General features: G+C 43.1%; 1 protein-coding gene across 1 annotated transcript; it reads left to right on the top strand.

Annotated features, from left to right (window-relative positions):
* The first annotated feature begins 145 nt into the window (after positions 1-145).
* MATN1 (matrilin 1) lies at positions 146-22,120 on the top strand. The gene is made up of 8 exons (XM_013955133.2): positions 146-233; positions 3,365-3,711; positions 11,794-12,016; positions 14,604-14,729; positions 15,028-15,441; positions 18,012-18,164; positions 20,833-20,913; positions 22,071-22,120. Exons 1-8 carry the CDS (start codon positions 146-148, stop codon positions 22,118-22,120), a joined length of 1,482 nt encoding a protein of 493 aa, XP_013810587.1.
* The last annotated feature ends 4,780 nt before the right edge of the window (positions 22,121-26,900 follow it).

Below are 26,900 nucleotides of genomic sequence, written 5' to 3' on the forward strand. Positions count from 1 at the left end.
CTGCCCCTCTCCCTTCGGCGCCCCCCAGGCGCTTCGCACGTGTCGGGGGCCGGCCCTGCGCCTCCCCGAGGAAGGGCAGGTTAATACCTGGGGGCCAAGGCTCCCGCTTGCCACTCCGCTTTCAGCCTCCAGCTCCTCCGCAGCCATGGACAGGATTTTCTCTGGCTTTCTGCTCTCTTTGCTGCTCCTCCTCCAGAGCTGTGGAGTTCATGGGGCACCTCCACAGCCACGAGGTAAGTGGAGAGCTCGGCACGGGGGACTATGGGGGGCTGCCCTGCACCTCCCGGCCCGAGCAGGGATGGCAAAGAAGATGAAGAAGTGAGAAAGGTAACCAACATCTGCCAGGGAAGCAAGGAAGTTTTCTCAAGTGCTTTTTCAAGGCAGCAAAACCCGGAGATCTGTTTGCTTCTGCCTGTTTCATTGCTTTAGAGCAATACTGAGAGCTCTGTATGGACTCACAGCAACCAAAGGTGGCACTAGGTCAGCCCTAGCCCACAGCATAGTGTCAGGTTTTGGCTGGAGGATGCCCAGTCAGGAAAGGACCTCTCCCATGTCTTCAGAAACTTCCCTTCCTCTTCGCAGCTCTGCAGAGGGCTGGTTTTGCTGGTGCTCAGGGAGGGAGTTGGCCGGACATCCCGAGCTCTGGTTAACCTCACTGAGTAGGAAAGTCTGGGCCAGGTTCCTGAGGCTGGGCCTTACCTAGGCTTTACTTAACCCGTTCTTGAGCAAAATCCAGCTCTATTTGTCTTTTCAGGTGGGATATAAAGTAGGAAGATAGGAGATGAGCTGCCTGCTCTTTGAGGTTGCGCAGTTTAGTTTCAGCATCTCTAAATCTCAGTTTGTAATTAGTGTCAGCAAGTCCTGGATACCAAAGAGAAGGGTTTGAGGCTCTCCTACTTAGAAAGTGTCTGTCCTTTGCCGTGGGCGGGATGCTGCTACGGGCTCTAGCCAACCTGGGAAACTCACCGCAGCAGGAGGTGGCCGAGGCAAAGTTTACTCCTGGATTTTAAAAATGATTGAAAGATCTTATGACAATAAATAATATATGTATCTGAGCAGATCATGACAGTTGTAAAACAGGTGTGATAGTGACTACAACGTTAGCTGCAGCTTATGAAGGAGAGTTTTCTGATATACTGGCCAGTTTCTCCTTGGTGGTTTGGAAGAGAATTATCTTTGCAGCAGAATTGCTAAGCATGAGATACCACTGAATAAAGGAACTAAACAGCCCGGACATCCAACCCAGCTCTACTGTGAACAATCACTGTTTCTAGAACATCTTTTAAGCCTGAATCACTAGGCAGGTTTCCTGTTCTTTTAATTAATTTGGCAACAGTGTCCTAAGAGATTTTTTTATATTAAAGCCTGCATGAAGTTCAGCTATTCCTGAATAACTTCCGGTGTGGAGACTTTTGAAAATAGAGGAGGGTTTTAGTCCTGGTATAATTCAGCTTTAAACTAAACTATGCCGAGTCAAGATGTCACTCAGAGCAAGTGTGCTTGAATGTCACTCACAGAGATAACGAAGGCCCATCCTGCAGACCCTCATGCGTGCGCAGTGGCTGTGACTAGGCAGACAAATCCCAAAGCTCCCATCTTATATCTTTTTTTTCCTCTTCATTTCCCTTAAATATATTGCAGTCTTATAAAAAGAGATTAAAAATGTTACTTAGGGCAAAATCACAGAGCTTCTATGAAACAGGAAAATACACTTCAAAATTTCTATTGGATCCAACTGTTCCTAGGGGAACATTCTAACTTTTCTTCCTTGATTTGTCACTAAAACCAAATTTGATTCATTAGCTGCAGTAGCAAAGGCAAATCTGTGCTTTATTTCTGGAGGAACTGATTGCAAGACCTTCAGCCTTTCTCTATATCTTCATTTCCCACCTGTAAAATGGGTATAACCAACCCCTGCTAAAAGGGCTTGCAACGTTGTATACGATGGACTGTCAGCTGAGTTTTTTCCTTCCCCTGCAATGAATTATGGTGGCAAAGAGAAAGTTACCCCTACGGGAAAAGGTTATACTGCATTTTAGTGGAAACTTGAGCATCTGACACAGTAACTACCGTCTGCTTCCCTTCTACACACAGTATCATTTAGAGAAACCTTGTCTGGAAGCCAGAAACAGATTCAGCATTAGTGTCTCTCAGGAAACGAACCTGATTATATTCTTTATGGATATATCACAGGGTATTTATTTTCGTGTGTCTGAAAGACTGAAAGCTCCATTAGATTTCACACTGAGGACCAGCGATAATATTTATGTCATAATTTGGAACAGATTTGTTGGCCAAAAAGCTCACATTTAAAAATCTGTCTGCAGAAATCTCCTTTATGATATAACCTATATTGTTCCTTCATGTGGAAGTCAAATATTAACAGAGCACTTGATACCCCCACAGAGACAGGCTAAATGATAGAAAAAAATAAAAGAACAGAATGCAATAGATCTAGTGGGGGAAATGGGACAATTCATTTAAAAAATCATAAAAAATATCAGTCCTTTTTATGTTTTGCCACAGTTGAAAATTAGGATGGAAAACAGCATGAAAATGCTAAAAAAATTTTGCTAATGATTTCTGTTTATACCATTTATTTTTACAGTGGATATTCATGTCTAACTATGGGGTTGTAGAGATTAACTAGGACTTGCATGGTCCTGCATCTCTCTATTGTATTCTCTCTCACCAGTTCACAGAACTAAAACAGCGCTGGTCTTTGCTGTATTATAGTGTTTCATTATTAGTGCCACTAGCTGAAGAACAGGAGACTGGGTCATATTCTGTTAGTTTAATCTGTGAATCTTGATTCATGATTGAATCGGAACTGTTGAGTTTCATGCCTGCTTCTGGTCATGCATAACAAAGATACAAGCTTGTTAATTAATATCCATGTGGTTTGCTTATCCAAGTCCAAAATGTGATAACTTCTTTTCAGATTTTGTTTGATACAGAATGGCATATATAGGCTCCAGGTCACAGCTTTATTCCTCTTTCCGTGCTGCCATAAGTGAATTAAGTTTCATGTAGGCATTAGCAATAGCCTGGGGTTACAAGTGGGGAACCTGCTCCCCCAAGTGCAGAGCTGGTATCTCATCAGCTCACTGCTTTATAAGTACAAGTTATCCACGAATAACTGTGTTTTTCTTACAGACATTTTTCTATGAAAGGAAAGAGAACATTTAGCAATCTTAGGTTAAAGTGGTCTCGCTGGGCCTCTGTGGGACAGGGGGAGAAAGGATTAGAGCTTGCGGGTCCTCTAGCCTCAGCTGCCTGCTCTTAACTGCAAGCCCATTTTTACTCCAGAATATTTTGCTCTTCTCTTTCCTTTATCTTTCTCCTCCATCTTTATCCTTTCCAGGCACCCTGTGCAGAACCAAACCCACTGACTTGGTGTTCGTCATCGACAGCTCTCGAAGTGTGCGCCCACATGAATTTGAGAAAGTCAAAGTGTTCATGTCCCGGGTGATCGAGGGACTAGACGTGGGCCCCAACTCCACACGGGTGGGTGTCATCAATTATGCCAGTGCAGTCAAGAACGAGTTCTCCCTCAAGACCTACCAAACCAAAGCTAGCCTCTTGCAAGCTGTCCAGAGGATAGAGCCACTCTCCACTGGGACTATGACTGGCCTGGCTATCCAGTTTGCCATTAACAGGGCTTTTAGTGACTCAGAAGGGGCCAGGGTGAGGTCTCCCAATATTAATAAGGTAAGAAAATTATATGTTTCTTTGCTGCATGGGAAAGACTTGAAGATCCCTCTTTTTTGTGGTTCACCATGGAATGGTTGGAAAAATTAGAAAAGGCAGAAAGATGATTCTCGCTCTGTGCTCAAGTTAATACTGACTCACGCTCAGTGAGATGTTAAATGCTTTGATTGTGTGGGAACAAATGGGGGTTAATTGTCAAAAGTGAAAAGGCTGAATAGACTCCCAACTCTCTTTGAAAACAAAAGCTCAACTTTCCTTTGGAATTTAAAAAGAACTCACAAGGTAAAAGAGTTGGCCAGGAGTCGTCTGGGTAAAATTAATCCAGCTTCACCAGCTTTCCTGCATCTGGAGTCCTTACAGCGTATGCCCTTTGGGATGTGGTGCCCCGCTTCCAGTATGCCTGCGACAACATACCGCGGTGAAGTGCTGATTTCAGCTGGGTTTACTAGGCATGAATATACTAGCCTTAACAGCACTCGTCTTCCCCAACCTGTTGTAATAAAAATGCTTCAGAATCCACGGCAGTAAAAAATGAGGCAAACTTCTGAAAGTTTCCTTTGTAATGGCCCCTTTTACATGTAGATATAAAGCAAAGTGCTGTTTCAGTGTCCTTCATGAATCTTCCAATTTTTCAGAGGCTGACTAATGGCTATGTTTTCTATTCTGGGTATTGTCTTCAACTACACAGACTTTGATGATTATTTGGCATTTCAGGTTGTGGTATAAGATAACTTGATTCTTCACCTGATTCCAATGGGCATCACAGCTCCTGGACCAGACTGCCTGTCCAGGAAGCTCAGTTTAAATTTTTTTTCTCAGATGACTCATTCACCCCCTTTGGATTTGGCCCTGAGTGTAACCAGACCTCAGCCCAGTGATAGCTGTCAGGAAATTTCTCTTCTGAGCATGTGGAAACTGTGTATTCTTGGCAATATGTGTTTTAGCTAAACATCATGAATGCACTTCCTAGGCCCTTGTGCCCCGTGCCAGCCCCACTGGCTCTCTGCTATGAGACAGGACCAGAAAAATAAGCAAAGGCTTTATGCAGGCAATTAGGGCTTTCCACCAGCTGGAGAAGAGCCCGGTTGTTGGAGTGAGGAAGTCTGGGATCTTTCTCCTGATTACAACATTTTTGGAACACCAGTCACTTTCCATTTCCTTCTGCTGCTAGTAATGCAATAGGGAAGGCAGAGTTTTGCAGAGCCGAGTATGGAAAAGAAGATGCCCAGGGATGTCAAGTTATAAATAATACTGAAAGGTGAAAAATAGGCACGAGTAAAGGTCTGCCAACTCCAGAAATGAGCTATCTGAAGGCTCTGCAAGTTGGGAGTTCACAAGATATCCCTGAAAACTGAGGCCATCATCCACAAAGATGATCTACTGTCTTGTATGTTATCTCATCATGCTGAACTATGAGCTATTTGCAAATGTGAATGAATCCATCCTTGTATTGTCTTTTATTGTGGGGTTCACAGAGGGGAAAAAAATCTGTATTTTAGCATAATCTGGTTTGAGTCAATAGGAGGAAAACCAAGACTGATAACTTGAGAAAATTACACTCCAAAAAACTTTCACTAAATCACACTGGCAATATGCTCCAGAGGGAGAAACTCATCTGACCTACTATCATGATCACATCACTCTTCAAGCTTAGGAGTTGCCTGGTGCAAAATCTAATAACCCCTCTCTGACAGGGGAACTTGGAGGCCTAACTGCAGTAGTGTCTATTCTAAAACAGTAACACTTGTTCTGTTTGTCAAATTCTTTGAGGTTCATTGAAAGAAATCATTGCAGAATTGCAAGACCTCATTACTATTCTAATTGTCATTATCATTATTTTTTAGTAAAGAGTTTTAAAATCCTTTAGTGGCAAAACTAATTGTTCTGATTCATTTGACTGAGCTACTTCAAAGAGACTAAGTGTGGATTCAGCCTTTCGCCCAAATCTGCAATTTTCTGGAGGTTCAGATAACTCCCTGTTGCTGCCAAGGTGTGTTTTACCTTTCCCCATTTCCCCAGCAGCAGTATGCATGTCGCAGGGCCACAGGAGAGGTGGCAATGATACACTCTGCCTGCTCCCAGACAGGCTTTGGAAGAGACTCGTTTCTAGGAGAGCTCTGGGCTGCCCAATCTCTCTGCCGATGACTTCACTGAAGAGCTGTTTCAGATCTTGCGTGGGAGATGTTTCCTCTCATGAAATCGTTCTGAGGAGCCAGTAGGAAAGTGAGAGCTCTGCAGCAGAGCCCTCCTGCTGCCCTGCTGGCAGTCCAGCTCAGCTTGGCCCGAGTGTGCTACGCTCAGGAAACATGACCAGGGCAGAAGCAACAGGTCTCCTCTGAGCAGCACTATCCAAGGCCCCACGCAAACAGTGGCTTTCTGTCCAGAAGGAAAAAGTCATGAGAATTCTTCATTTTTGTCTGATAATGTTTAGCACAAAGTCAGACAACGAACTGAAAAAAAAAAATCAGCTGGATGACACTATCTATGTTATCTATGACATGCAAAAATCGTTTCATAAAAAGAAAGAAAATATTTTTGCCTTCCAAACAAAGGAAACTCCAAGAATTTGCATGCCAAAACCCCAGAAATGTTTCAGCTGTTGAATATTGATAGAAAAAAGGAGATTTGCTTCTCAATACTCTCAGGACAGCTTTGAAAAAAAAAATTATTTATTGTCTCTCTCTGGTAATTATTGCTCAGTACCTATAAGTCAAGGTGTCTTGCTTAAGTGCACAGAGTCAGACAAGTGCCAAGTAGGAGGGGGAGCTGCTTGGGCTTGTCTTGCCTCCTACACCACTGGCAGTAACTGCCCAATGTGCAACAGTAAATGTAGCGATCCAGAAGGGTGGATGCTGCTCCTTTCCTTGGAAATGGTCAGCTCTTGCCAGGGTAATGACTATAACCTTTGCTTCTGAGATGTGACTCACATCATCAGACTTCAAATCAATGCTGTTGAACACCTTTATAGATGGACATGGGTGCATGAGGATTGCCAGTCAGCGTGCAAAATTTTCTTTCCCAAAGCTGGCACTTGTTGCATGGCTTCACAGTAGCAAGAATCTCAGGCAGTTTCTAATTTGCTATTAAGTGGCCTTTGAGACCTAATAACTTAAGGCAGAAAAATGTCTCTGGAACTGAGCTCTTCCCCAAGCTCCATCCCTTCTACGCTTGCTTGCTCAGAAGTTCTTTGTAGAGAAAAACATTCAGGAGCACTGAAGTGGCTGAAGCTGCTCTGTTCTTTTTGAGATTTGCAATGTGAGCAAAGGAACAGCAAAGGGGGCTGAAACTACTTCATGTATCTGCCATCTTCTGCCTGAGGAGCTCGCTGCTGGAAGAATAATTCCAGTGCCCTCCAGGTCACTGTTCCCACACTGAGGACAAGGCTGACACAGCTCCGGTGAAGTCCACAGAGTCCTTGAACCTATGAGTGTGTTATCCTCACCTAATAGATGTAGGAAATCAAGGAACAGGAAACCTACGGCCGGTCACTGCACCCAGAATGGTACCTGGTTTATGAAGGGTCTCAAAGGAGGGGTCTGACTTCCAGCTGTGTTGTGTGAAGGCATCTTCTGTTGCCTTCACTCTTTTTCTTACTATTTACCTTTCCAATGGAATAAATAATGGAAGCTTTTTAGACACATTTTCTTCTAGGACTGCTACCGAATGCCCTTCAGACATTTCACTATTTTTACATATCTTCTCCTTTCTTTATCTAAGTCCCCAATGTCTATTTTAAGACAAGGTGATTGTGTCTAGGTCAGGATGGGGACACAGTCCTGATTTATATAAAACTATTATAACATTTTCAGTATTAGCATCTGTGTGTTTCTTAACACAGCCTGACATCTTACACGCGGTGTTGACCATTGCTGTAGATTGAAGAGACATTTTCACTGAGCTGTCTATGAGAATACCTGGATCTTTATTTACCTAATGTCTTCCACACCATTTAAGTAACCCCTTTCCCTGTGCACTGTTTTCTTGCTCTTGTCTGCTCCTCAGCTGGGCTGCCAAACAACTCACCCAACATGTTCCTGCATTCCTTCCAGTTTCCTTTCATCTCAATAGGCATAAGAGCTGCTGTGCCACTTTATTTGTTCTGTTATTAAACTAGCCAAGACTTCAGTTTAAGTTTCTGAACACTTAAAAAAAAAAAAAGAGAGAGAAAAAACAGATTTATTTAGCAGCTCACTGCAATAGCATGGCTAAAGAATTGACGTTTCTATGGACAGTGACACATAAAGGACTTTTAAGTTGCTTTGATTCCCTGAAACCTTAATGTCCTGGACATCTCAAAAGGCAGAACAGTGGTGATGTCCTTCATTATTGACCTTAGGCATTGAAAAAGACAAAAAGAAAATCATTACAGGCTTTCACCTTTTTCCTTCCACTTTGGATCTGGTCAAAGAGACCATTTGCATTCCTTGATTCCCTGTTTATGTTTTTTTACTTTTTCCACCATGCCTTGAAGTCCAGCAAACTTATTCCTTTCTGTGATCATCATGCTGCTCATGGTCACCCCCATCATCTGCCTGGGAGGAAGAATATCTCACCCAGTAATTAAGAGAGGTGAAGCTTCCAGAAACACTGGGCACAGTCCTTGCTCCTTTGTACAGTAAAAATCCAGAAAGAACTTTGTGAAAATTTGTGCTATGATTTTCAACCATGTTGCACACTGGTCAGAGCATCACAGGATTATTTGGTCTTGCTGTGCTTCAAGCAGCAAATGTCACCCCAGGACAGGGAAAAGCACTATTTGTTTCTGCAGGAGCTCAAAGTCTGTTTATATGTCTATTAAAAAAATGCAGGGGTGTCCAACTACTTTTATCTTTCTTTAGGTGGACAACAAACAGATTGCAAAATTGTTGAGAAAATCAGTGACTTATTCAACTTCCTGCTCAATTCCCCTTCCAGTACTGCTACAACATTCAAGTTATACAGTGAATAATGAGACATGGCTACCTCATTAGCTGTGGGATTGCCTACACGTGGCAGTTGCTGAAATATGAATACCTAGGGGTGCCCACGAATACTCTGGTGTCTTACTTAACCAAGAACAAATTGTGTCATGAGAACATAGGGGATTTCTATACGACGGAAATAAGACAAGAAGGAGACACTGGATCCAGCAAGTTAGAAAGGTAGTCGCTAAAATAAGCAAAGGTTTTGATCTTGAAAAGCAGAAGTTTCTGAGTTGCTGAATTTCTTTAGGGCAAAGCTGGAGAACCTGTCCTTTTGAGAAAGCAAATGAGAACACCCTTCTTAATTCTCAGATGGCAACCTGCCGAGCCCATGCAAGCCCTCCGATGCAGGGCCATGTGTCAGCCTCTCTAGGATGTAGTGGCTGTTACTTTCTTCCGACCTGTCTTGTCTTCTGCTCTTTACCAAACAAGGCTCCATGTTTCATCTACCACACACTAGGACTCTCAGTATTTCAACTGAGATTAAGTCATAATTCAGAGAATTACCTAGATCCTGTGACTGCAAATAATTTGGCAGTAGGTTTGAAACAAAAGGATGTATTTTCTCATGTTGTAGCTCCCTGCTTCAGGCTGATAGGCAGGGCAAAGTTTAAAGGGAGAATCCTGGGAAACCCAGGATCCTGGGAAAACCAGGATCTCCTGATATCTCCTAATATCAAGATATCTATATACTAGGGAAAAATCACTTTATACTTGTTCTATTTCTTAAACTCTTTTTGCAAGTATCTGGGCCTCGGCACTGTCACAGACAGGTTTCCCGGCTGGCTGGACACTTGGTCTGACTACCTGTCATGTTCAATTTACCCATGGGCTCACTGACTGACTCCTGACACCTAATGCAGACTCTGTGCTTCCAAAATTTGTTCTCTCTGACTTCCAGCAGCAGTTCAGAAAGCAACATAAATGCTGAGTGCTCTATAGCAGATTTTCACACAGACCCATTATGAAGATCTTTCCTATCAGATCCAGATGTGGATACTGCTACCTGAGGTCTCCTGGGCCTGGATCTGGGCTATGGCTTGGGTCTACATGAAGATGGATCCCTAATGTAAAGAGCCAAAGGAACCGTTTAAATTGAGATCATCACTTTATTTATTCAGACAGAGAAAATGCCAGGAGGACGTACAACACCTCTCTCTCCTGTGACAAACACTGCTGGAGAGATACATAGCTACTGACAGGAACCTGTTCATAGGGTAGTGTTCCTCACAAAAGCTACTTGATAATATATCTTGTTTCGTGACAGGTTGGCTTTTGATAAGCTCTAATTGGCAGCCCCCATCTCAGAGCTGCTGTGTGCACGCAGGAAGGCAGAGCTGGTTTGCTGCCGATGAGCAGCTGAGTCAAGGGCTCTCTCTCCTGGCAAAAAGCATGATTGCATGACTAGCTCCTCACCTCGGCTTGGCTGCAGGTCCAGCAACAACCCCAGAGTCAGGCCTTTAGGTCAGGCCCTGAATGTCATGTCCATCCCCCCCATTACAGCGTGCACTGACATCTGTCACAGATGAATCTCCTTCCTGCCTCATTTCCATATTGTGGCCAGGAACAGAAGAGAGAGACTTCTGCTCCACCCTGAAGCAACCCGTTACAGGATTCTGGTGCCCTCAGGAATTTTCAATTTTGTGGCCCTTAGGAAGTGCAGATAAACACCTGAACTTACAGACCTTCATCAGATTGAAAGCTCTACATTCTTCCAGATTCACCCATCTTTTATATAGATGGAAATCTCTGAAAGAGGCAGCAGAATACATCAGCACTGCAAAAGCTCCAGGGCAGACGAGTGTAACATTCAAACATCTCTCTGCTGAACGATGGTGGGCAGAGGGAGAACAAACTGCTTCGCCGGGCATGGCTGAAGCCCCTTGGAAGTGTGGGGCAGGGAACCCCACTCCTGACCTTCCTGGAGGCAACTTTTCTCCCTCCCAAGGACACGGAACAGCCATCGCGCTATCCTAACTGAGCAACTGGTGGGTCTTTGTGTCTTTATCTTCATAGAGGTGGAGAGTATATATGTCATAGAGGAGAGCAGTGAATATTGCCTTAGTGGTCAGATAGCTCACTCAGACCTTTTCTTCCTGCTAGACAGATTATTTTCTACCTTTCTCTTTTGATATTTCTTTACTTTCTGTATTACTGAGGGTATTTGCCTGTGATGTGGATTTTTTTTCTGCTTAAGCAGCTCACCTGTTCCTGATGATTACATTCCTCCGTAGTGCATTACGTTCCAATTAGTTGCTTTGGAGTTGATAGTGGTGTCACAATAAACGGAGGAAAAGTGGCAGGAGCAGATGAATTGCCCAAGAACAAAAATGATGGTTTTGTGAAAATGTCACTCATCAGAAGAAGAATAAAGGGGAAAATGGACAACCTAGCAACAGCACCAGGACTCCTGGAGTATTTCTGCTGGTTCAGGGCTCCACCTAATCCAGAGAGAAATCCAGATCCCACTGAAATCAGCTGTCATTTTAATGCTGATGTTAGTATGGGTAGGATTTCATCTCTGTTATTTATTGTGGAACAGGCAATCAGAAATCACAGCAGGCACTGACACATGGTACAACCTTGCACAAGTCACTTCCCCGCTCTCTGCCTCAGTTTCTCCTTCTATAAAATGGAGCGTAAGCCTTAATCACATGATTTTTCCACACTGCTGTGAGATTCTTAGATGGGCAAAGATGCTATGAAATTCCCATACTGAGCCAAATCCTTCAGCTGCTGCTTAGTCAGAGTTGTCCTTAGTGTCAGCTAGGGGTTCATGGGAATAAAGATGGTTAGAGTTTGGCTTGAGCATCAGTTTGCATATGAAGATTGTAACCTTTACACTGGTTTCCTTAGGAGCGAGACTCACCCAATGTCCATTAATTAAAACAGTCAGGTACATGGCAGTTTAATCTTTCCAACTCCAAAAGAAACCCCAAATAAAAAGAACACCTTGTGAGATCTGAGGAAGAACAGGAAGAGGGTGAGGAGAGGATACATTTCCTTTTTCTTTACTTTCAAAAATGTGAAACCTTATTTAGTAACCCACGCTGTTCTGCAAACAATAGTTATGTTAAAACCAGTTCAAGCATATACCTTGTCTCTGGCATCCTCTGTGTAGGTGGCTATTGTTGTGACCGATGGACGTCCCCAGGACAGCGTGCAGGATGTGCCAGCACGGGCCAGAGCAGCCGGCGTTGAGATCTTTGCCATCGGCGTTGGCCGGGTGGACATGCACACCCTGCGACGAATTGCTAGCGAGCCCCTGGATGATCATGTGGACTATGTGGAGAGCTATAGTGTTATAGAGAAGCTGACCCACAAGTTTCAAGAAGCTTTCTGCGGTAAGTCCTTGCCACAACCGCTGAGTTCCTGGCCAAGAGGTACAAGTGGCTGCCAGCAAGCTTTTCACATGGAAATTTTATACGTAACAAGCCTTCATCCTTCTGCTCCCTTGTTCCAAGGACTTGGGTCCGCAGGAGCACAAAGCGGTATAGAAGATGGATGCCCTTTGAAGGTACCTTTCAAGAGAGGCATGGGAATTTCAGTTTTCATTTAAAGAAGTCTCCAGACTTCATTTGCACAGAGGAATTTGTAAACATGACCCATGTACTTCTTGAGGCATAGAAAAAGAACCTGGAATACATGATCTTTAAATAAGTAGATTCATTGTCCTTATGGTTTAACCCATCTGGGCAGTTCTGAGAACCTGGCTTTTAATTTCCCCCACCAGCATTGTCTTCGGAATTCCCAGTTAAGCATGGGCTAGTTTCACTTCCCTGCTAGAGGCTGAAGCCTCTGTGCCTGACCGTGCTGTTGTTTTTGCACACTCTTTGAGGCAGGGAACTCTCCTGGTTGGTACTGTATCTAATACCATTATGCAGAATATATAAAAAGTGCTTGACTATTCTACAAACATATATTCACTCCTACGCAAGACAGTGAATGGAGTGAAAAAGCTGTATTACTTTCAAATGTACCCACAAGATTGTAGGAGATGGTCTATAAATATCCATTTTATTGTCAGCAAGGGAGACCTGGGGGGGTTCACACAGCCATCCTGCCAAAACACAGACGTGTGGCAACACCTTTTAAAAGGTGTGATACAACAGTGCCTATGGTGAGGCATTGTAAACACACACACACACACACACACATACACAGATGGACCTGCAAAACTCTCTGAGACCAATTTCTTCAAGAGGTGTAAAATTTCATGATTCAACTTTCAGCCTGAAAATACTGGGAGTGAGCAGCTTTGCATCAAGGAAAATTTTCTTCTCTGTAGGAAGGAGGAAAATTTTGACTCTAAAGTGAGTCATGTCTTTTAATTAGGTATCACTGCACTAGAAGGTCATGAAAGAGGGGACCAAATGCTACATACTAAGGGGAGTAGAAACAAAATTCAAGAAGGTGCAATCCAGGCCATGAATATTAGTGAGAGTTTTGTTTTGGCTTCCCTGGAGTCAGGAGTCAGCCAGAAACAGAGAGGACTGATAGTGTGTTTTGAAGTTCTGGCATTAGTGACATCCAAAAAGAGAGAGAGAGAAAAAAAAGGAAAATTACCTCCTCCTTTCTGTGCCTTGTTTTTCAAATTTGTAATATACAGACGACAAAGTTCTCCCCTTGGTAAAAGCCCTCAGAGATACATCCAAGGGAAGCACTGCGCTAAGGATTATTACAGCTAACAGAGAACAACACCATATTAACTGCCAAGTGGGCTGTTATCGTGCTATGCAAGCAGCTGCACAAAACCATCCTTGGAGATATACCCAAACACCACCTGCTATCGTGAAGCACAGTTTGTGGCTACCGCCAGCAGGAAGAACTGTGCAGCATTGTCCAAGCTGCTTCCCACAATGCTTAAAAACACACAAGAAGAAGGGAGAGCCTTCACAATCAAGCTTCTGTTTAGACTCATAAGATTTATGTATTCTTCAGAGTACCCAACCTGAGAGCCCAGTGTTACAGTCATTTGCAATTCTAGTAATATTCCTAATTATATGGGCTACATACATGCTGGAAAGATCTTCTAGTTTTGGCACAACTGTATGCAGAGCTGTGGGTTGGAAAGGCCAAAGGAAGTAAAAAAAATGCATAAGAGGACAACACAACCTAGTTGAAATAATGAACAGAATCCTCTTAACTTTGGAAGACTTATCACCACTTCCCATCATTTCTATAGAGCCAGAAACGCTCAGCTTTCTGCACAGATTTCCCCAGTATTTGTAAATGAATTTGCTCCAACCAAATCTGCTTACTTTCGAGTTTGTTTTCCATGATCATTGCTATAGCTCTGACAACATTGTCAGTCACTCAATGCCGCTGGCTCAAACTGCTGCAATTCAGCTTCTGTTTGCTTAGCATCTTAGGAGTCAGATACAGGTTAAGATCAGCAGGAACAAATGTTTGCAGAGAGTGAATTTGAAAAATGTACTTGCAAGGGTAACTGAAGTGAATTCCAAGTATGCTTGGACATGAATCCTGTCTGGGAATGGCAGCTGCACATAGGGACTGAACTCGCTAATCATAGTTGTCCTACATAGCTGGAAAAAATGGGTACTGGCCAGCCCCAGATGGTAGTTTGGAAGCCAATTCTCATTCAATAGCTTTGGAGGGTGAAGTATATTGTGATATGCCCAACAGAAAGGTGGGTTTTGCCTTCAGCATAGAGACTACTTTGAGTCCTGGAAGTGCCTCTGAGTCAGGAGACTTGTGAAAATTTCTCCTTGCTTCTTGCCTCTCAGTCATCACCTAAGTACAACGACTTCCTGCTGTATTGTCCGGCTGTGGAGCAGATTTAGATATCACTCATCTCTAGTGTATAGGATGAGAGCGCATAAATATCACACTTTGGTCATGGGCTCTGTAGGCTCTGGGTTGAGAAGCCTTAGCATGGTCTCTGACTTTAATCTGCACCTTTTCTTACAGTGGTGTCTGATCTGTGTGCCACTGGAGATCACGACTGTGAGCAGATCTGTACAAGCATCCCAGGGTCCTACAAATGTGCTTGTAAAGAGGGTTTCACACTGAACAGTGATGGAAAGACCTGCAGTGGTATGTAATGATTTTCAGTTGTGCTGAGCTGAGCTGTGTTCTGCAGTGGTAGGATAGGGAGCCACTGAGACAGGGTGGATAAGTTCTGTTCAGAAAAGTCTGAAGATGAAACCATACACCTAGCAAGAATTTTTTTGACAAAGTGAGAAAAAAAATGAGTGTGAATTGGTGCTGATTTTTTATTGATAAAACCTATTTTGTTAGCAATAAAATGCCACTAGGGTTATATTCTTCCACATATTAACTGAAGTCAGGTAGTTGCTATCTTCTTTTGCCCTTTTCTCATATTTTGCTTCAGCTTGCAATGGTGGGTCAGGATCTGCACTGGACCTTGTTTTCCTGATCGATGGCTCCAAGAGTGTGCGGCCTGAGAACTTTGAGCTGGTGAAGAAGTTCATCAACCAAATTGTGGAGTCACTCGAGGTGTCGGAGAAACAGGCCCAAGTTGGCCTGGTTCAGTATTCCAGTTCTGTCAGGCAGGAGTTCCCTCTGGGGCAGTACAAGAACAAGAAGGACATCAAAGCAGCAGTCAAGAAAATGGCCTACATGGAGAAAGGAACGATGACAGGCCAGGCTCTGAAGTACCTCGTTGATAGTTCCTTTTCCATCATCAATGGAGCTAGGCCTGGGGTTCCCAAGGTGGGCATAGTCTTCACTGATGGACGGTCACAAGATTACATCACTGATGCTGCTAAGAAAGCCAAAGATCTAGGTAGGTCTCCTCAATTCTCAGTAGCTTGTTTCTCCCTTGGAGCAGGCATTGCATCTAGTACCAGTCTAGGTATGAACTCATTCCCAGGAGATCTCTCTTATCTAGGATAGATATAGGTTGCTACAGAGTGAATTTATCCAGACATTGTCTGGGTATCCCTGCACACTCATACAAAACACGGAGCACCTCTTGCTGGGGATTCAGACAAACCTTGGTTTGCCAACAGCTGGTTTTCACTCCCACAGCCTCCCCTCTGTCTCTGATCTAAGTCCACTGGGGGTCTCTTTGCTGAGGAGGTGGAGTTTCGTACATTTGTTATGGGATGCACGATGGTTTAGCATGCACACTTCACCCCAAATGTGCAGGAAACTTAGAGGGAGAGCCAAGGATCTGTCTGATGTTGGTAATGAAAGTCATGCCAGCATCAGCCTGACTAACGGTGAGGCAAAACGATTGGCAGAGAGCCCCTCAGAGAATACCTGGAGTCACAGGGCCAAGTACAGCTTATCTGTATCAGCCTTAAGGCCTGGAAAAGAAAAAGAGGAAATAATAAAACAACAATAAAAAACAAAATCACAGATTACGGGAATAACTGTCGACTCCCTGCCCAAATCCCAGGCACACTTGCACACTAATTCATCCTTGCACAAGGATTATTCCCCCTTTAATTCACTTTATGCCCATCCAGGAGGCCCAAATTGGCATATCTCTGACTTGGCCTCTCTGCCTGTAGCCTGAATATACACAGCTCTACAATACCCTACAATAACAGACCACTTCTGTACACAAAACGGGAGAAAGAAGCTGAACAAGAAAACTTCTTCAGCTGGATGGATATATATTGATATATTGATATATTTAAACAACTTGAATCTACATATCTTGAGATCTGCCACTTTGCTGACCTCCTGCTGAACAAGTTCCCTGTCTCCTGCCATCACTCTGTTAAAAGGATGTAGCTCATGGGACTATGCTCATGAACTGCTAAATCCTTTGTCTCCTTTTATCTTTGGTCTTGACCACTAGATGTGTCTAGGGTTTAGCATGTATACATTCATCTATACAATGCATTCTTCTGTGATGGTAAGACTTTAGGCCCTAATTCTTCCTCCTCTCCCTACACAGACACCCCCAATACCTGCTCATAAGTGATTTCACTACGATAAATAAAAAAATGTTTATAACTGAACTCCAAAAATGAGTTGAGTTGAACTTAGAAAAAATCAAATATTGGACACATCTAGAGGAAGAAAGACAAGGCAAAAAGGGGAAGAGGAGAAAGCATTAGCAGTGGCTGGACTGCAACATGGCTAAGTAGAGAGAAATATTCCAAAGCAGGGGTTAACTAGTATCACCATTCAAGTCAATGAAAAAAGCTCCAGTTCAGTTCAATGAAAACAAGGTTTAAGCCAGAGATGGCCCATCAATCTCCCAGCATTGAAGCATAGTACCTGCCCAAGTGTTAACTCACAGTACGTGTTGCTTCTGACAAATAATATGGTTTGCACATTTTGGAAAGAGATTCAGCTACAATTTTGCTGAACCATGGATCTCAACTGCACAAGGGACTTTGCCACTAGGTAAGCTGATTAGCGATGACTGCAGGGTATTTTGAAAAGTTCCACTGTTTCCTTTCATAGTATTTTTAAAACTCTTTCCCTACTAGTGGGATGCATGATCCTGTCACGGAGTCATGATCATTTGTCCTTTCTTTATGTTTTTTCCTGTAACTTCAAAACATTGTTCCTGACATGATAGATGGACAATTCTAGTAAAACTTTGCCTGCAAAAATATTTTGGAACACTGGTTGACCTGAATTCAGTCTATAATGGTAGATGTTGAAGGGGGTTAGTTTTTACCTTGCTTTCTTATCCATTGCATGATGTAATAGTGGCAAAATTTGTAAGGAGAAAAATTATTCTTTTTTTTGACTACACTGATATAATTAAAGACATGGCTAAGATTTCAGATTCATCTGGGACCTGAAGCAGGGCTTTGAGCCTGAAAGCTGATTTTTTTTCCCCCAGATATTCAGATTAGTCAAGAAGGAAAACGTACAAATATCAAGTCCATTTAATGTCATCAGGTACATTCCTAGTTAAGCCAGAGCTCAGTCTGTTTGTTTTTCTAGAGTCAAAGGGACTTCGAAATCTCAATTTTACTTTGGAAACTAGTCACATATATATCACACTACAGTTTTCTCCCAGAATTCTGTGATGGAAACACATTCCTAACTTATATGGTCTATTCTTGGGATGTGTGTTCAGTATTCTGGAAATTTTAATAGCACCTATTCCAGAAGGCCTGGCAGCCAAGGAACTGCCAAGCATAATAACCAAGTTTGCAAAGAGAAGAGGAGTTCCCAAAATCCCATCTTGACCAAACAAACAATGCTTTTTCTTACATTGGTAGCTGAAAACATTGTATGGTTCCTAGTTAACATCTGCAGAGCTATGCAGAGGCTGAGGGTGCAGAAGGTTAGCAAGGACCTACGGGCTGAGCAGGGTCCGCTGCCATAGCAGCAAGATGGTCCATGGCTGTCAGACTGACAGGTTCTCACTGCTTGCAGGCTTTAGGATGTTTGCTGTGGGAGTTGGCAACGCAGTGGAGGATGAGCTCAGGGAAATAGCTTCAGAACCCGTAGCTGAGCACTACTTCTACACGGCGGACTTTAGAACCATCAGCAAGATCGGAAAGAAGCTGCAAATGAAAATCTGCATTGGTAAGAGTGGAGGGCTGGGAGGAGGAGAAAATTTAGTCACAGCATTTAGAGGGCAACAAGGCCTGGGATCCGGAAGCAGAAGGTCAAAAAGCTCCTTCAGATGGACGTCATACAGAGCTCTTCATTCTCACTGTATTGAATTTGCAGAGTACTTGGAAGGATTATGGGACACTTGACTTTTGGGCAGTAGCCTAAATCACAGACAGCCCCAAATCTCAGTCATCTCTCCCTCTCACAACTTCCCTCTCCTCCCTTTTCCCTCCACTCTTCTCCACTTTCTTTTTTTCCTTCCCCTTCAGTAAAGCTACAACAGGTACTGAACGTGGCTAAAGGTGTATGGGGAATGAAAAAGCTGCTCTTAGAAGAGAAGCCAAGGGTGGATATCTCTGGCTTAACCTGAAGATCAAGTCAAAATTAGGCATCTGAGTTGAAGCTAGTAAGCCACTGTCTGCTTCTACAGCTAGACAGGCACCACAGGGGTGGCAGACTGCAACTTAAAATAAGCATCTAGTATCTTCCACATGACCCTTAGGTGTCTAAATTTGGGCAATATGAATTCTAAGTTGCCTCAATTTGGGTAGCCTCATAAAGCAAAGGTCAAGAGGGGACTGAGCGGGACATAGACACGATAAGAGGAGGTAAAGATAACACAAAAGCTAAACAATAATGTTGACCTGTGAATAAACTGGGTCTCAAAATTAGAAATAGGAACTATCAGCATTATTTGGGGTATTTATTTAGAAGGAAGAATATGCCTCCTATGAAATATACTGGCCTTTTGCAATGGATCTGCTTGCTCAAGCAGACCACTGTATAAATCCCAAATACTCAGGCTTCATTTAACACATTGCATACCTTGCAGCACTTCTGAGAGCTACACTGCCAGATGCAGCAGGAACCTGGCACCCTCTTGTTGAGTCCAGGTGCTTAGGAGTCCTTTGGCTCCTTTCTCCTGCTAAGTAAACATGCTTGCTTCCAGTTACCAGTGAGACACCCTTCCTGCAGCCATAATTGGGCTGGTTCAGTTCCCAAGGGAGCTCTGCCAAGCTCAGCTCTACTTCCCGTGGGCCTGCAGACCTGCTCTTGAATGCCCCATGGTCCCATGAGATGCAAAGATCTCCACTGCTCTCATGGCAGGTGGATAAGTGCTTGAGTGCTCAGGAGGTATTGAGATGCTCTACAGCATCAACAGGATAAAATAATACTTCCTAAATGTTAATCTCCTTTTTCCCTTTCTTTGCCATTTCTAATATTATCTTCTGCCAAAACCAAGAGATACCCATGTAAACATTGATGGGTCAGCGGTAGCTGGCTTGTCTGTCTTTCTTCCTGAACATATGTTAGAGAGAAAAAGTACTTGGAAAGTTAGGGGCCAAGCTTGTCTCTTAGGAAAATCATGTTTGGTGCTTGCTTCACTACAGATATCCTGAATCATGCCAGGCAAAGGCCCTGCTCTCTGCAGTCTGATTCCTAAAGACAGGTGCTTCCCTTCCTTCTGGAAAACTTTGTGGGAATATCACTCTCCTGAGTCCTGTGCCTTGCAGAGTCTGGTAGCCAGGCTTGCAGAGTGGAGACTCTTTGCCACGGATACTAAAAAAGTGGGAATCAATCCACAAACAAGACGATAGGAGCCATATGAATACCCCCAACAGATTGTAATTAAAGAACTTTGGAGAAAGCAAATATATTTAGGCTTCAGCACTCAAAAAAAAAGGCAAGGGGGGGGGGAAACGCTGAAAAAGTACTTGTTTGCAAAAAAAATCACTTTTCCTAATATCTTAACATTTGAATGTGGGGCGGGGGGGTGGGGGGAGAGCTGAATATTTGTATGTGTTTAATTTCCAGTGCCAGCTTGCATTTATCGGCAGATGGCTAGAAATCTTTTTATATCCAACTTCAGTTTACTCATGACCAGTTTAATCCTATTTTGTTCTTGTGCAAGTGATGTCCTCTACTTTAAACAATCCTTCTCTCTTCTGTTTCCTTTTTCCTTTTACCAGGCTGTTGAGTTGATTCAGTGTGGTCTTATAAATATCTCCTTTCTTTTCCCAGTCATTTCAGTTACCTTTTTTGCTCATTTTTCAGAATAAATCAATTTTTCTTTAAGAACATTTCTAAATTACTGACATAGTTTACCAAACTGAGGAAGGCACATTGCTCTGCCTACTCAAGAAATGAAGTACTGAAGCACAGATCAAACAAGCCTTGACACTCAGATGGCAAACAGTGCCTCCAAAATTTTTTTTTTCACAAAGGCTGATACCTGTCTGCTTATGAGAAACAAAGAGTATTGCCCACCATGATGACACTATTGGGAAGAGAACTGGAAAACAGATTGTTTTAAACACCCTATCTGGCCAGTTTCACATTTTGGGGCCACACATTAAGCATTAACAGTAGAGCTCAGTGGGCTTTCAGAAAACTGGAAACCCAGGAAATACATTTTTTGGACAGAACTTGGCCTATACAGCAACAAAACATGAGATTCTCTAGTCATCTGAGGTTAAGGCAGAAGTAATCAGTCAGGTAGTTAGGAAGAATGATAATTTGATCTCCTTCATGTTTATAGTAAAGAAAATGAGAATTGCTTATTTCAGTTGCCACAGTGATTTTGATTTAATCCTTCTGTGTGCTGCTTAACTCATTTTCTTGATACTCTGTTCCACAGAGGAGGATCCATGTGAATGTAAATCTATTGTGAAGTTCCAGACAAAAGTAGAAGACCTCGTAAAGTCATTGCAATGGAAATATATCCTTTTGGGAGCTATCTTGGTTCAGAACTGTGTGGGTTGAGTTGGACTTTCTTGGGGGGAAGCAAGGGGCAAGTCTGCCACTGGGGGAAGCAGACTAGATAAGTGGTCAGAAAGCTGGAGACAAGACACTCGGATTATGAATAGATGTATAAATGGAAGGATCCTTGCTCTAGAGTGCACAGCTACCAATCTGGTACACAGAACAAGAAGTAGGTGGGAAACATTGGAGCCAAGGTAGAATATGTCAAACCACTGTCAGGCAGCAATGAGCTGTATGCGGAAAGGCCTAGGTCATTTTTTAGGAAGATGCTTAACTGATGTCAATGTGACAACAGTGTGGAAGTGTGTGGACAGTTCATGCATGGGATAATGCTGCTACCTCTGTAAGCTCCACAGTCCTGTGAACCAGGCCAGAACATGGGGGCTGAGAGCAGGAGGAGCTATCATTGGACTGCGAGCAGAAGAAACCACTGGTTCTTGTATGCAGCTGATTCAGTCAGCCATTAAAGCTCCACGGGTGGGATTCTGACCCATTTTAGGGAGAGTCTTCATTACTGGCAATAAGGAGGGAAGGTCCTTTTAGAAGCAATGTTCTAATTCAGCCACGCATTGCTGTATTTGCTATGTCAGATACACAGTATATTTTCTTCTCTTTAGTTCAAATTGAGTAAAATCTATGACTTATATTATACAAAAGGTCAGAATAAATCAGTAGTTCTCACCCAGTGGGTTGCAGCTCCTAGGCACATCATGAAAAGCAATTAGTGAAAAGAGCAGAAAATTGTGATAAGGTATAACTCTAAGAAAAGGTCTCTCCTCCAGTCTTCACACAACCCATACTGCTCAAGGTCAAGAATTCTCTGTCAACCATGCAAAACACTCCTATCATTCCTACATTTTTTTACTTTTCCTTTTATAGTAAATTTAGAGGTGTGTGTGAGTATGTGTGTACGTGTGAACATTTTTTACCTTGAATAAAAGTTCATCAACCTGAACAATTCTGAAAATGCCAGAGTAGATGATGACAGCATTCCTCCTCTACCTGCTCCCAGCAAGGTAGCTCCATTCATTATCTGTGCTGTAAGCTAGAGGAGGACTCAAACAATGAATCACTAATGTGCACTGTCATTTTTTCCCCTTAACTCTTGCTCACTGGAAGCTGTGGCAAAAAGGATCGAAGCCTTAGAAAACAAGATCATCTAAGATCCTCAAACTCTATTATTTCCCTCCTTCCTTATGTAATGTAACAAAACCAGAAATCCTTCATTTATACCAAGGGCAACTCAGCCGCAGCGTTACGTCCAGCTTGTATTTTTTTAAAGAGTCTAGTCTACCTGCATTTGTTTAAAAGAGAAGAAGTATAACAGTAGAGCACAGATTGTATAATGGGCAGAGCACTGCATGTAACTGAGAGCCAGACCATGCTAATGTTCGTTGCATCATATAGAGTGCATACACAAAAACCTGGAAAGATTTGTTTTTGATTTAAAGCTTAATATATATGTGTGTGTGTGTTAATATGTACTTGATTATGAGTTCTGTGAATCCTTGCTGTGTTATTCTGCATCTTTTGTTTCTATGCATGAGATAATTTAATTTAAAAGTCAAAGTGACTTAAAATCAACTCAGATGTCGAGTGTAAAAAGTCAAAGCAGCTGATCAGCTTATTATTGTAAGCATGAAGCATTTGTCAGTAACTAGATGAAATATAATGGTCTCTGAGGGTGCATTGCAGATACGATATGATAAGATGCTGCTGCTAGTTGGGTTTATCCATAGCTACTGTACAATACAGGAAGAAAACAAACTTATTTCTCCTAGCTAGCAAATGCCCCCACAATGTTTCAGCGAACCAGCATCTGTCTGAGTTGGACCTGTCCTGGTTAAGTTCTGATAATGTGCAATGAGCCAGTGGTTGTGGCTCTGTATAATGCAGGCAGTATTTTTAATACCAACCCCAGGAGATGTGCCGCTCCTTCTCAGCTCTCTGGTCTCCATATCCACAGCTCAAAGTAAAAAACTGCATCAGCAGCTAAAACACAGGGAACTGCTGATGGAGCTGCTGCCAATGGAAGTGGTGCCTTCATCACTGTAGTGACCAGAGGCGAACTAGCTCCTTCCTTAGACCACACCTCTAATCACCTTCAAAGCTGATAAGCTCATCTCAACATGAAACACTTTTAGACTCTATTTCTTTTCCTCTCAGCCTGGATCCCCACCACTGGCAAGACAAAAAAGCAGTGGGGACCGGAAGCTTCTAATGCTGCCTGTCTCCTACAGCTGTAGTCTGGCTAGGAGTGGAGTGAAGTAGTCATGGAGGCCATGTTTGTGCATGGCACGACAGTGCACCATTGAATGTGAGCACAAGGGGTTGGGTTTGAAAGGGTATTTTAATTTTTTTTTTTTTGTATCAAAATATTTATACTTGAGACTATGTAAAAAGCATTTCAGAATAACTTGACCTATTCAGAAATGTCACCATAGCAGATGTTTTGGGATAAAAAATAAAAGTTTGCTGAAAACCTTAAAAGAGAATTTTAATTTATTTCTCTGTGTATGCTTCGATGCAGTACTCTGACAATGGCACCCCTTGCTACTCTTGGTAGTGAGTAGCAAAGCCTCCATCTCATGTCACAGCCTTTTATTTCATTGCAAGAGAAGAAACATATCCATCGAGTATCTGAGACACTTACCTCAAAAGCTGACAACAAAAATCCTTTATTACACTCTTGGACTTACAGGAGTGAGTCTACACATTTCCACGCATTAGCTCAAGGACTAGAGTTAGTTCTTGATAGCAAAACCAAGTCCTCTCAGTCCAGTCTTGTATACCCCAAGTCCCAGAATAACCCCTGTCAACCCTTGTAGTCCTAGGGATAAGATTTATGTCCTCTTCATCATACAAAGTTTAGATCTCCAAGCCTGAGCTACTCATGTCACATTTGTTCTCAAGCCAATGAATAGAAATAGACACCTTAGGGCACAACTGTCAGGATGATGTTCATGTTTTGGGGGACTGAACCCATCCCCAGCCATGTCTAGGGAGGGTGATCAGAGTAAGACCATGTCTAGTGGCTAGTGACTCCAAAAGTCTAGGACATGAAGGGCTGAGATACCAAGTATTGCTCCTTCAAATCTCTGCAAGCCACCTTGGGAAGGAACCAAGGGACATCATGCCTTAAATCACCAAGTTCCCTGTTTCAGAGTAGCACTCCTGGAGGCTCCAGAGAACTGCCCCTGCATGCAGACATAGCAGGTCCTGTGTTTATGGACTGCATATCACTACCTCTATCTTTCCCTAATTATCTTTTCAAAAGTTTATCTGTCCATACATCCATCCAAACAATCCAGCAGCAATCCTTATATCTCTCTGTCATGATCTTTAGACACAAAAAACCTGACTCTAGTGAGTTGGTGTCATCAGGCCTAGCTCACACAGTAAGGAACATATTGTAGGAACAAGCCATAAATAATTTGCAAGTATAAGCAGAAAGGAGTGCTTTTCCAGAGTTCTGCATAGACAGGAGGGCCAGGATATATTATCAGGCACAGAATTGCTTCTGTAACTAATATTTTGTTTTGTGTTACAGATAAAGCAGAACTAAACTAATTAACAATTATTTTTCCTCCCTTCTCGCTTCTTCTGGCTTAAAACAACAAAAGAGCTCTTGCATCTCCAAAGTCAATTAGTCACTGGGATAGAACATAGGCTTTTGACATTGTAATTAGACTTCATTAATGGACCGCCAATAGCAGCAAGATGGAAACCTCCTAGATGAGTCTCTCTTTGCATTTTCTTTCAGTTAATTACATGCTTATCTTGGAAACAAAAGATGCTGCACACAATGAAAAAACTCACTTGTATATCCCAAAATGTGGAGTGATGAGCTTACACTGAAATCCTCCTTGCTGGAGGTCATAAAATGGTACTTCTGGGGCCATAGAACTTCTTTTCCCTCTCTTTGCTGTTGAACATCACAAATATCACCAGTCCCTCTCATCCCATTGTCACCAAATCCCAAGTTCATTTAGATCTTTTGGCAAAACAATTTATAAAATGTTTTCTTTTGTGTCCGGAAAATAACCTCAGCAACTTTTTCCTTACCACCCCCTGGCGCTGTGAGTGATGTCGTGGACAGGAGACCAAAGTTGCCACCTCTGCCAAAGGCAGGAGGAAAGCTCCACCTCTCAGCAGAGCTCTTTTGCCAACAAGATCCCTCTGAGGTGGGATTTTTTTCATGCAGGTCACTGATATTATAACAGGGCCATTAGTGATCAAAGAAAAAAGTGCTTTCAATTAAACTAAGGGCTTCTAGTTTGGTAATATCTTTCAAAAGCAATTTGTAACACTAATACAATATAATTGCTGCTAATCACAGAATCACAGAATCACAGAATCACTGAGGTTGGAAGGGACCTCTGGAGATCATCTAGTCCAACCCCCCTGCTCAAGCAGGGTCACCTAGAGCATATTGCACAGGATTGCATCCAGGCGCATTTTGAATATCTCCAGAGAAGGAGACTCCACCACCTCTCGGGGCAACCTGTTCCAGTGCTCTGTCACCCTCACAGTGAAAAAGTTTTTCCTCATGTTAAGATGGAAGTGTCTGTGTTTCAGTTTGTGCCCATTGCCTCGCGTCCTGTCGCTCGGCACCACTGAAAAGAGTCTGGCCCCATCCTCTCGACACCCTCCCTTCAGATACTTGTACACATTGATAAGATCTCCTCTCAGCCTTCTCTTCTCCAAGCTAAACAGGCCAAGCTCTCTCAGCCTTTCCTCATAAGAGAGATGCTCCAGTCCCCTAATCATCTTTGTGGCCCTTCGCTGGACTTGCTCCAGTAGTGCCACATCCCTCTTGTACTGGGGAGCCCAGAACTGGACGCAGTACTCCAGATGGGGCCTCACCAGGGCTGAGTAGAGGGGGAGAATCACCTCCCTCGACCTGCTGGCAACACTCTTTCTGATGCAGCCCAGGATACCATTGGCCTTCTTGGCCACAAGGGCACATTGCTGCCTCATACTTAACTTGGTGTCCACCAGCACTCCCAGGTCCTTCTCAGCAGAGCTGCTTTCCAGCAGGTCAACCCCCAACCTGTACTGCTGCATGGGGTTATTCCTCCCCAGGTGCAGGACCCTGCACTTCCCTTTGTTGAATTTCATGAGGTTCCTCTCTGCCCACCTCTCCAGCCTGTCCAGGTCTCTCTGAATGGCAGCACAGCCCTCTGGTGTATCGGCCACTCCTCCCAGTTTGGTATCATCAGCAATGAATGGGTAGGTAGCAGACCAGTTATTATTATGATTTTTCTCCAAGCAATATCAGACCCTGAAACCTGTCTCAGGCTGGTATAAATTTACTGTTCATTGTGAAAAGCAGTGTACTTCCCCTCTCCTAGTCCTCAGAGGTAATTCGGTGAACAGATAGTTTAAGGTGCTAGTAAATTTATGTTGTGCAAATTATTATTTGTCATTTTATGTTCAACTTGGGAAGAGGCTTCAACAAGCCAATGTATGTTACCTCGTGTAATTCCTTTAATGATGAACTTGCTAAGGATCAGAGCTCCGGTGATAAATTTCAAATCGCTTTATCCTTCAGGTAGTCATTTGGATTTATTTATTTTTTAAGCAGCAGTCATGCCAGGAACTCTTTTGTGAGTTTTACAATTGCTGTGGCATTTTATTGTTCTGTGGCCTGCTTCCCATTATCATGCATCTATCATCTACTGCATTATCTAATCTATCTACTGCATAGATTAAACTAGGGATAACAACAAACGCTGAACAGTTATCTGCCCTCAGGTAGTGCTGAGTTCTTTGGTGGAGATCGAATTGTTATCCCTCTTCTGTGGACGGAGAAAATGAACCCCAGCGATACAGAACAGGCAGCATCATAAAGCGCTCGAGGCATTGTACAAGGTGCTGTACGGATGGGTAGGGAGGGAGAGGCCTTGCTCTCCCAGACCACCCTCAAGATGAAGGTCAAGG

This window comes from Apteryx mantelli, chromosome 27, assembly GCF_036417845.1.
Source record: "Apteryx mantelli isolate bAptMan1 chromosome 27, bAptMan1.hap1, whole genome shotgun sequence".
Lineage (NCBI taxonomy): Eukaryota > Metazoa > Chordata > Aves > Apterygiformes > Apterygidae > Apteryx > Apteryx mantelli.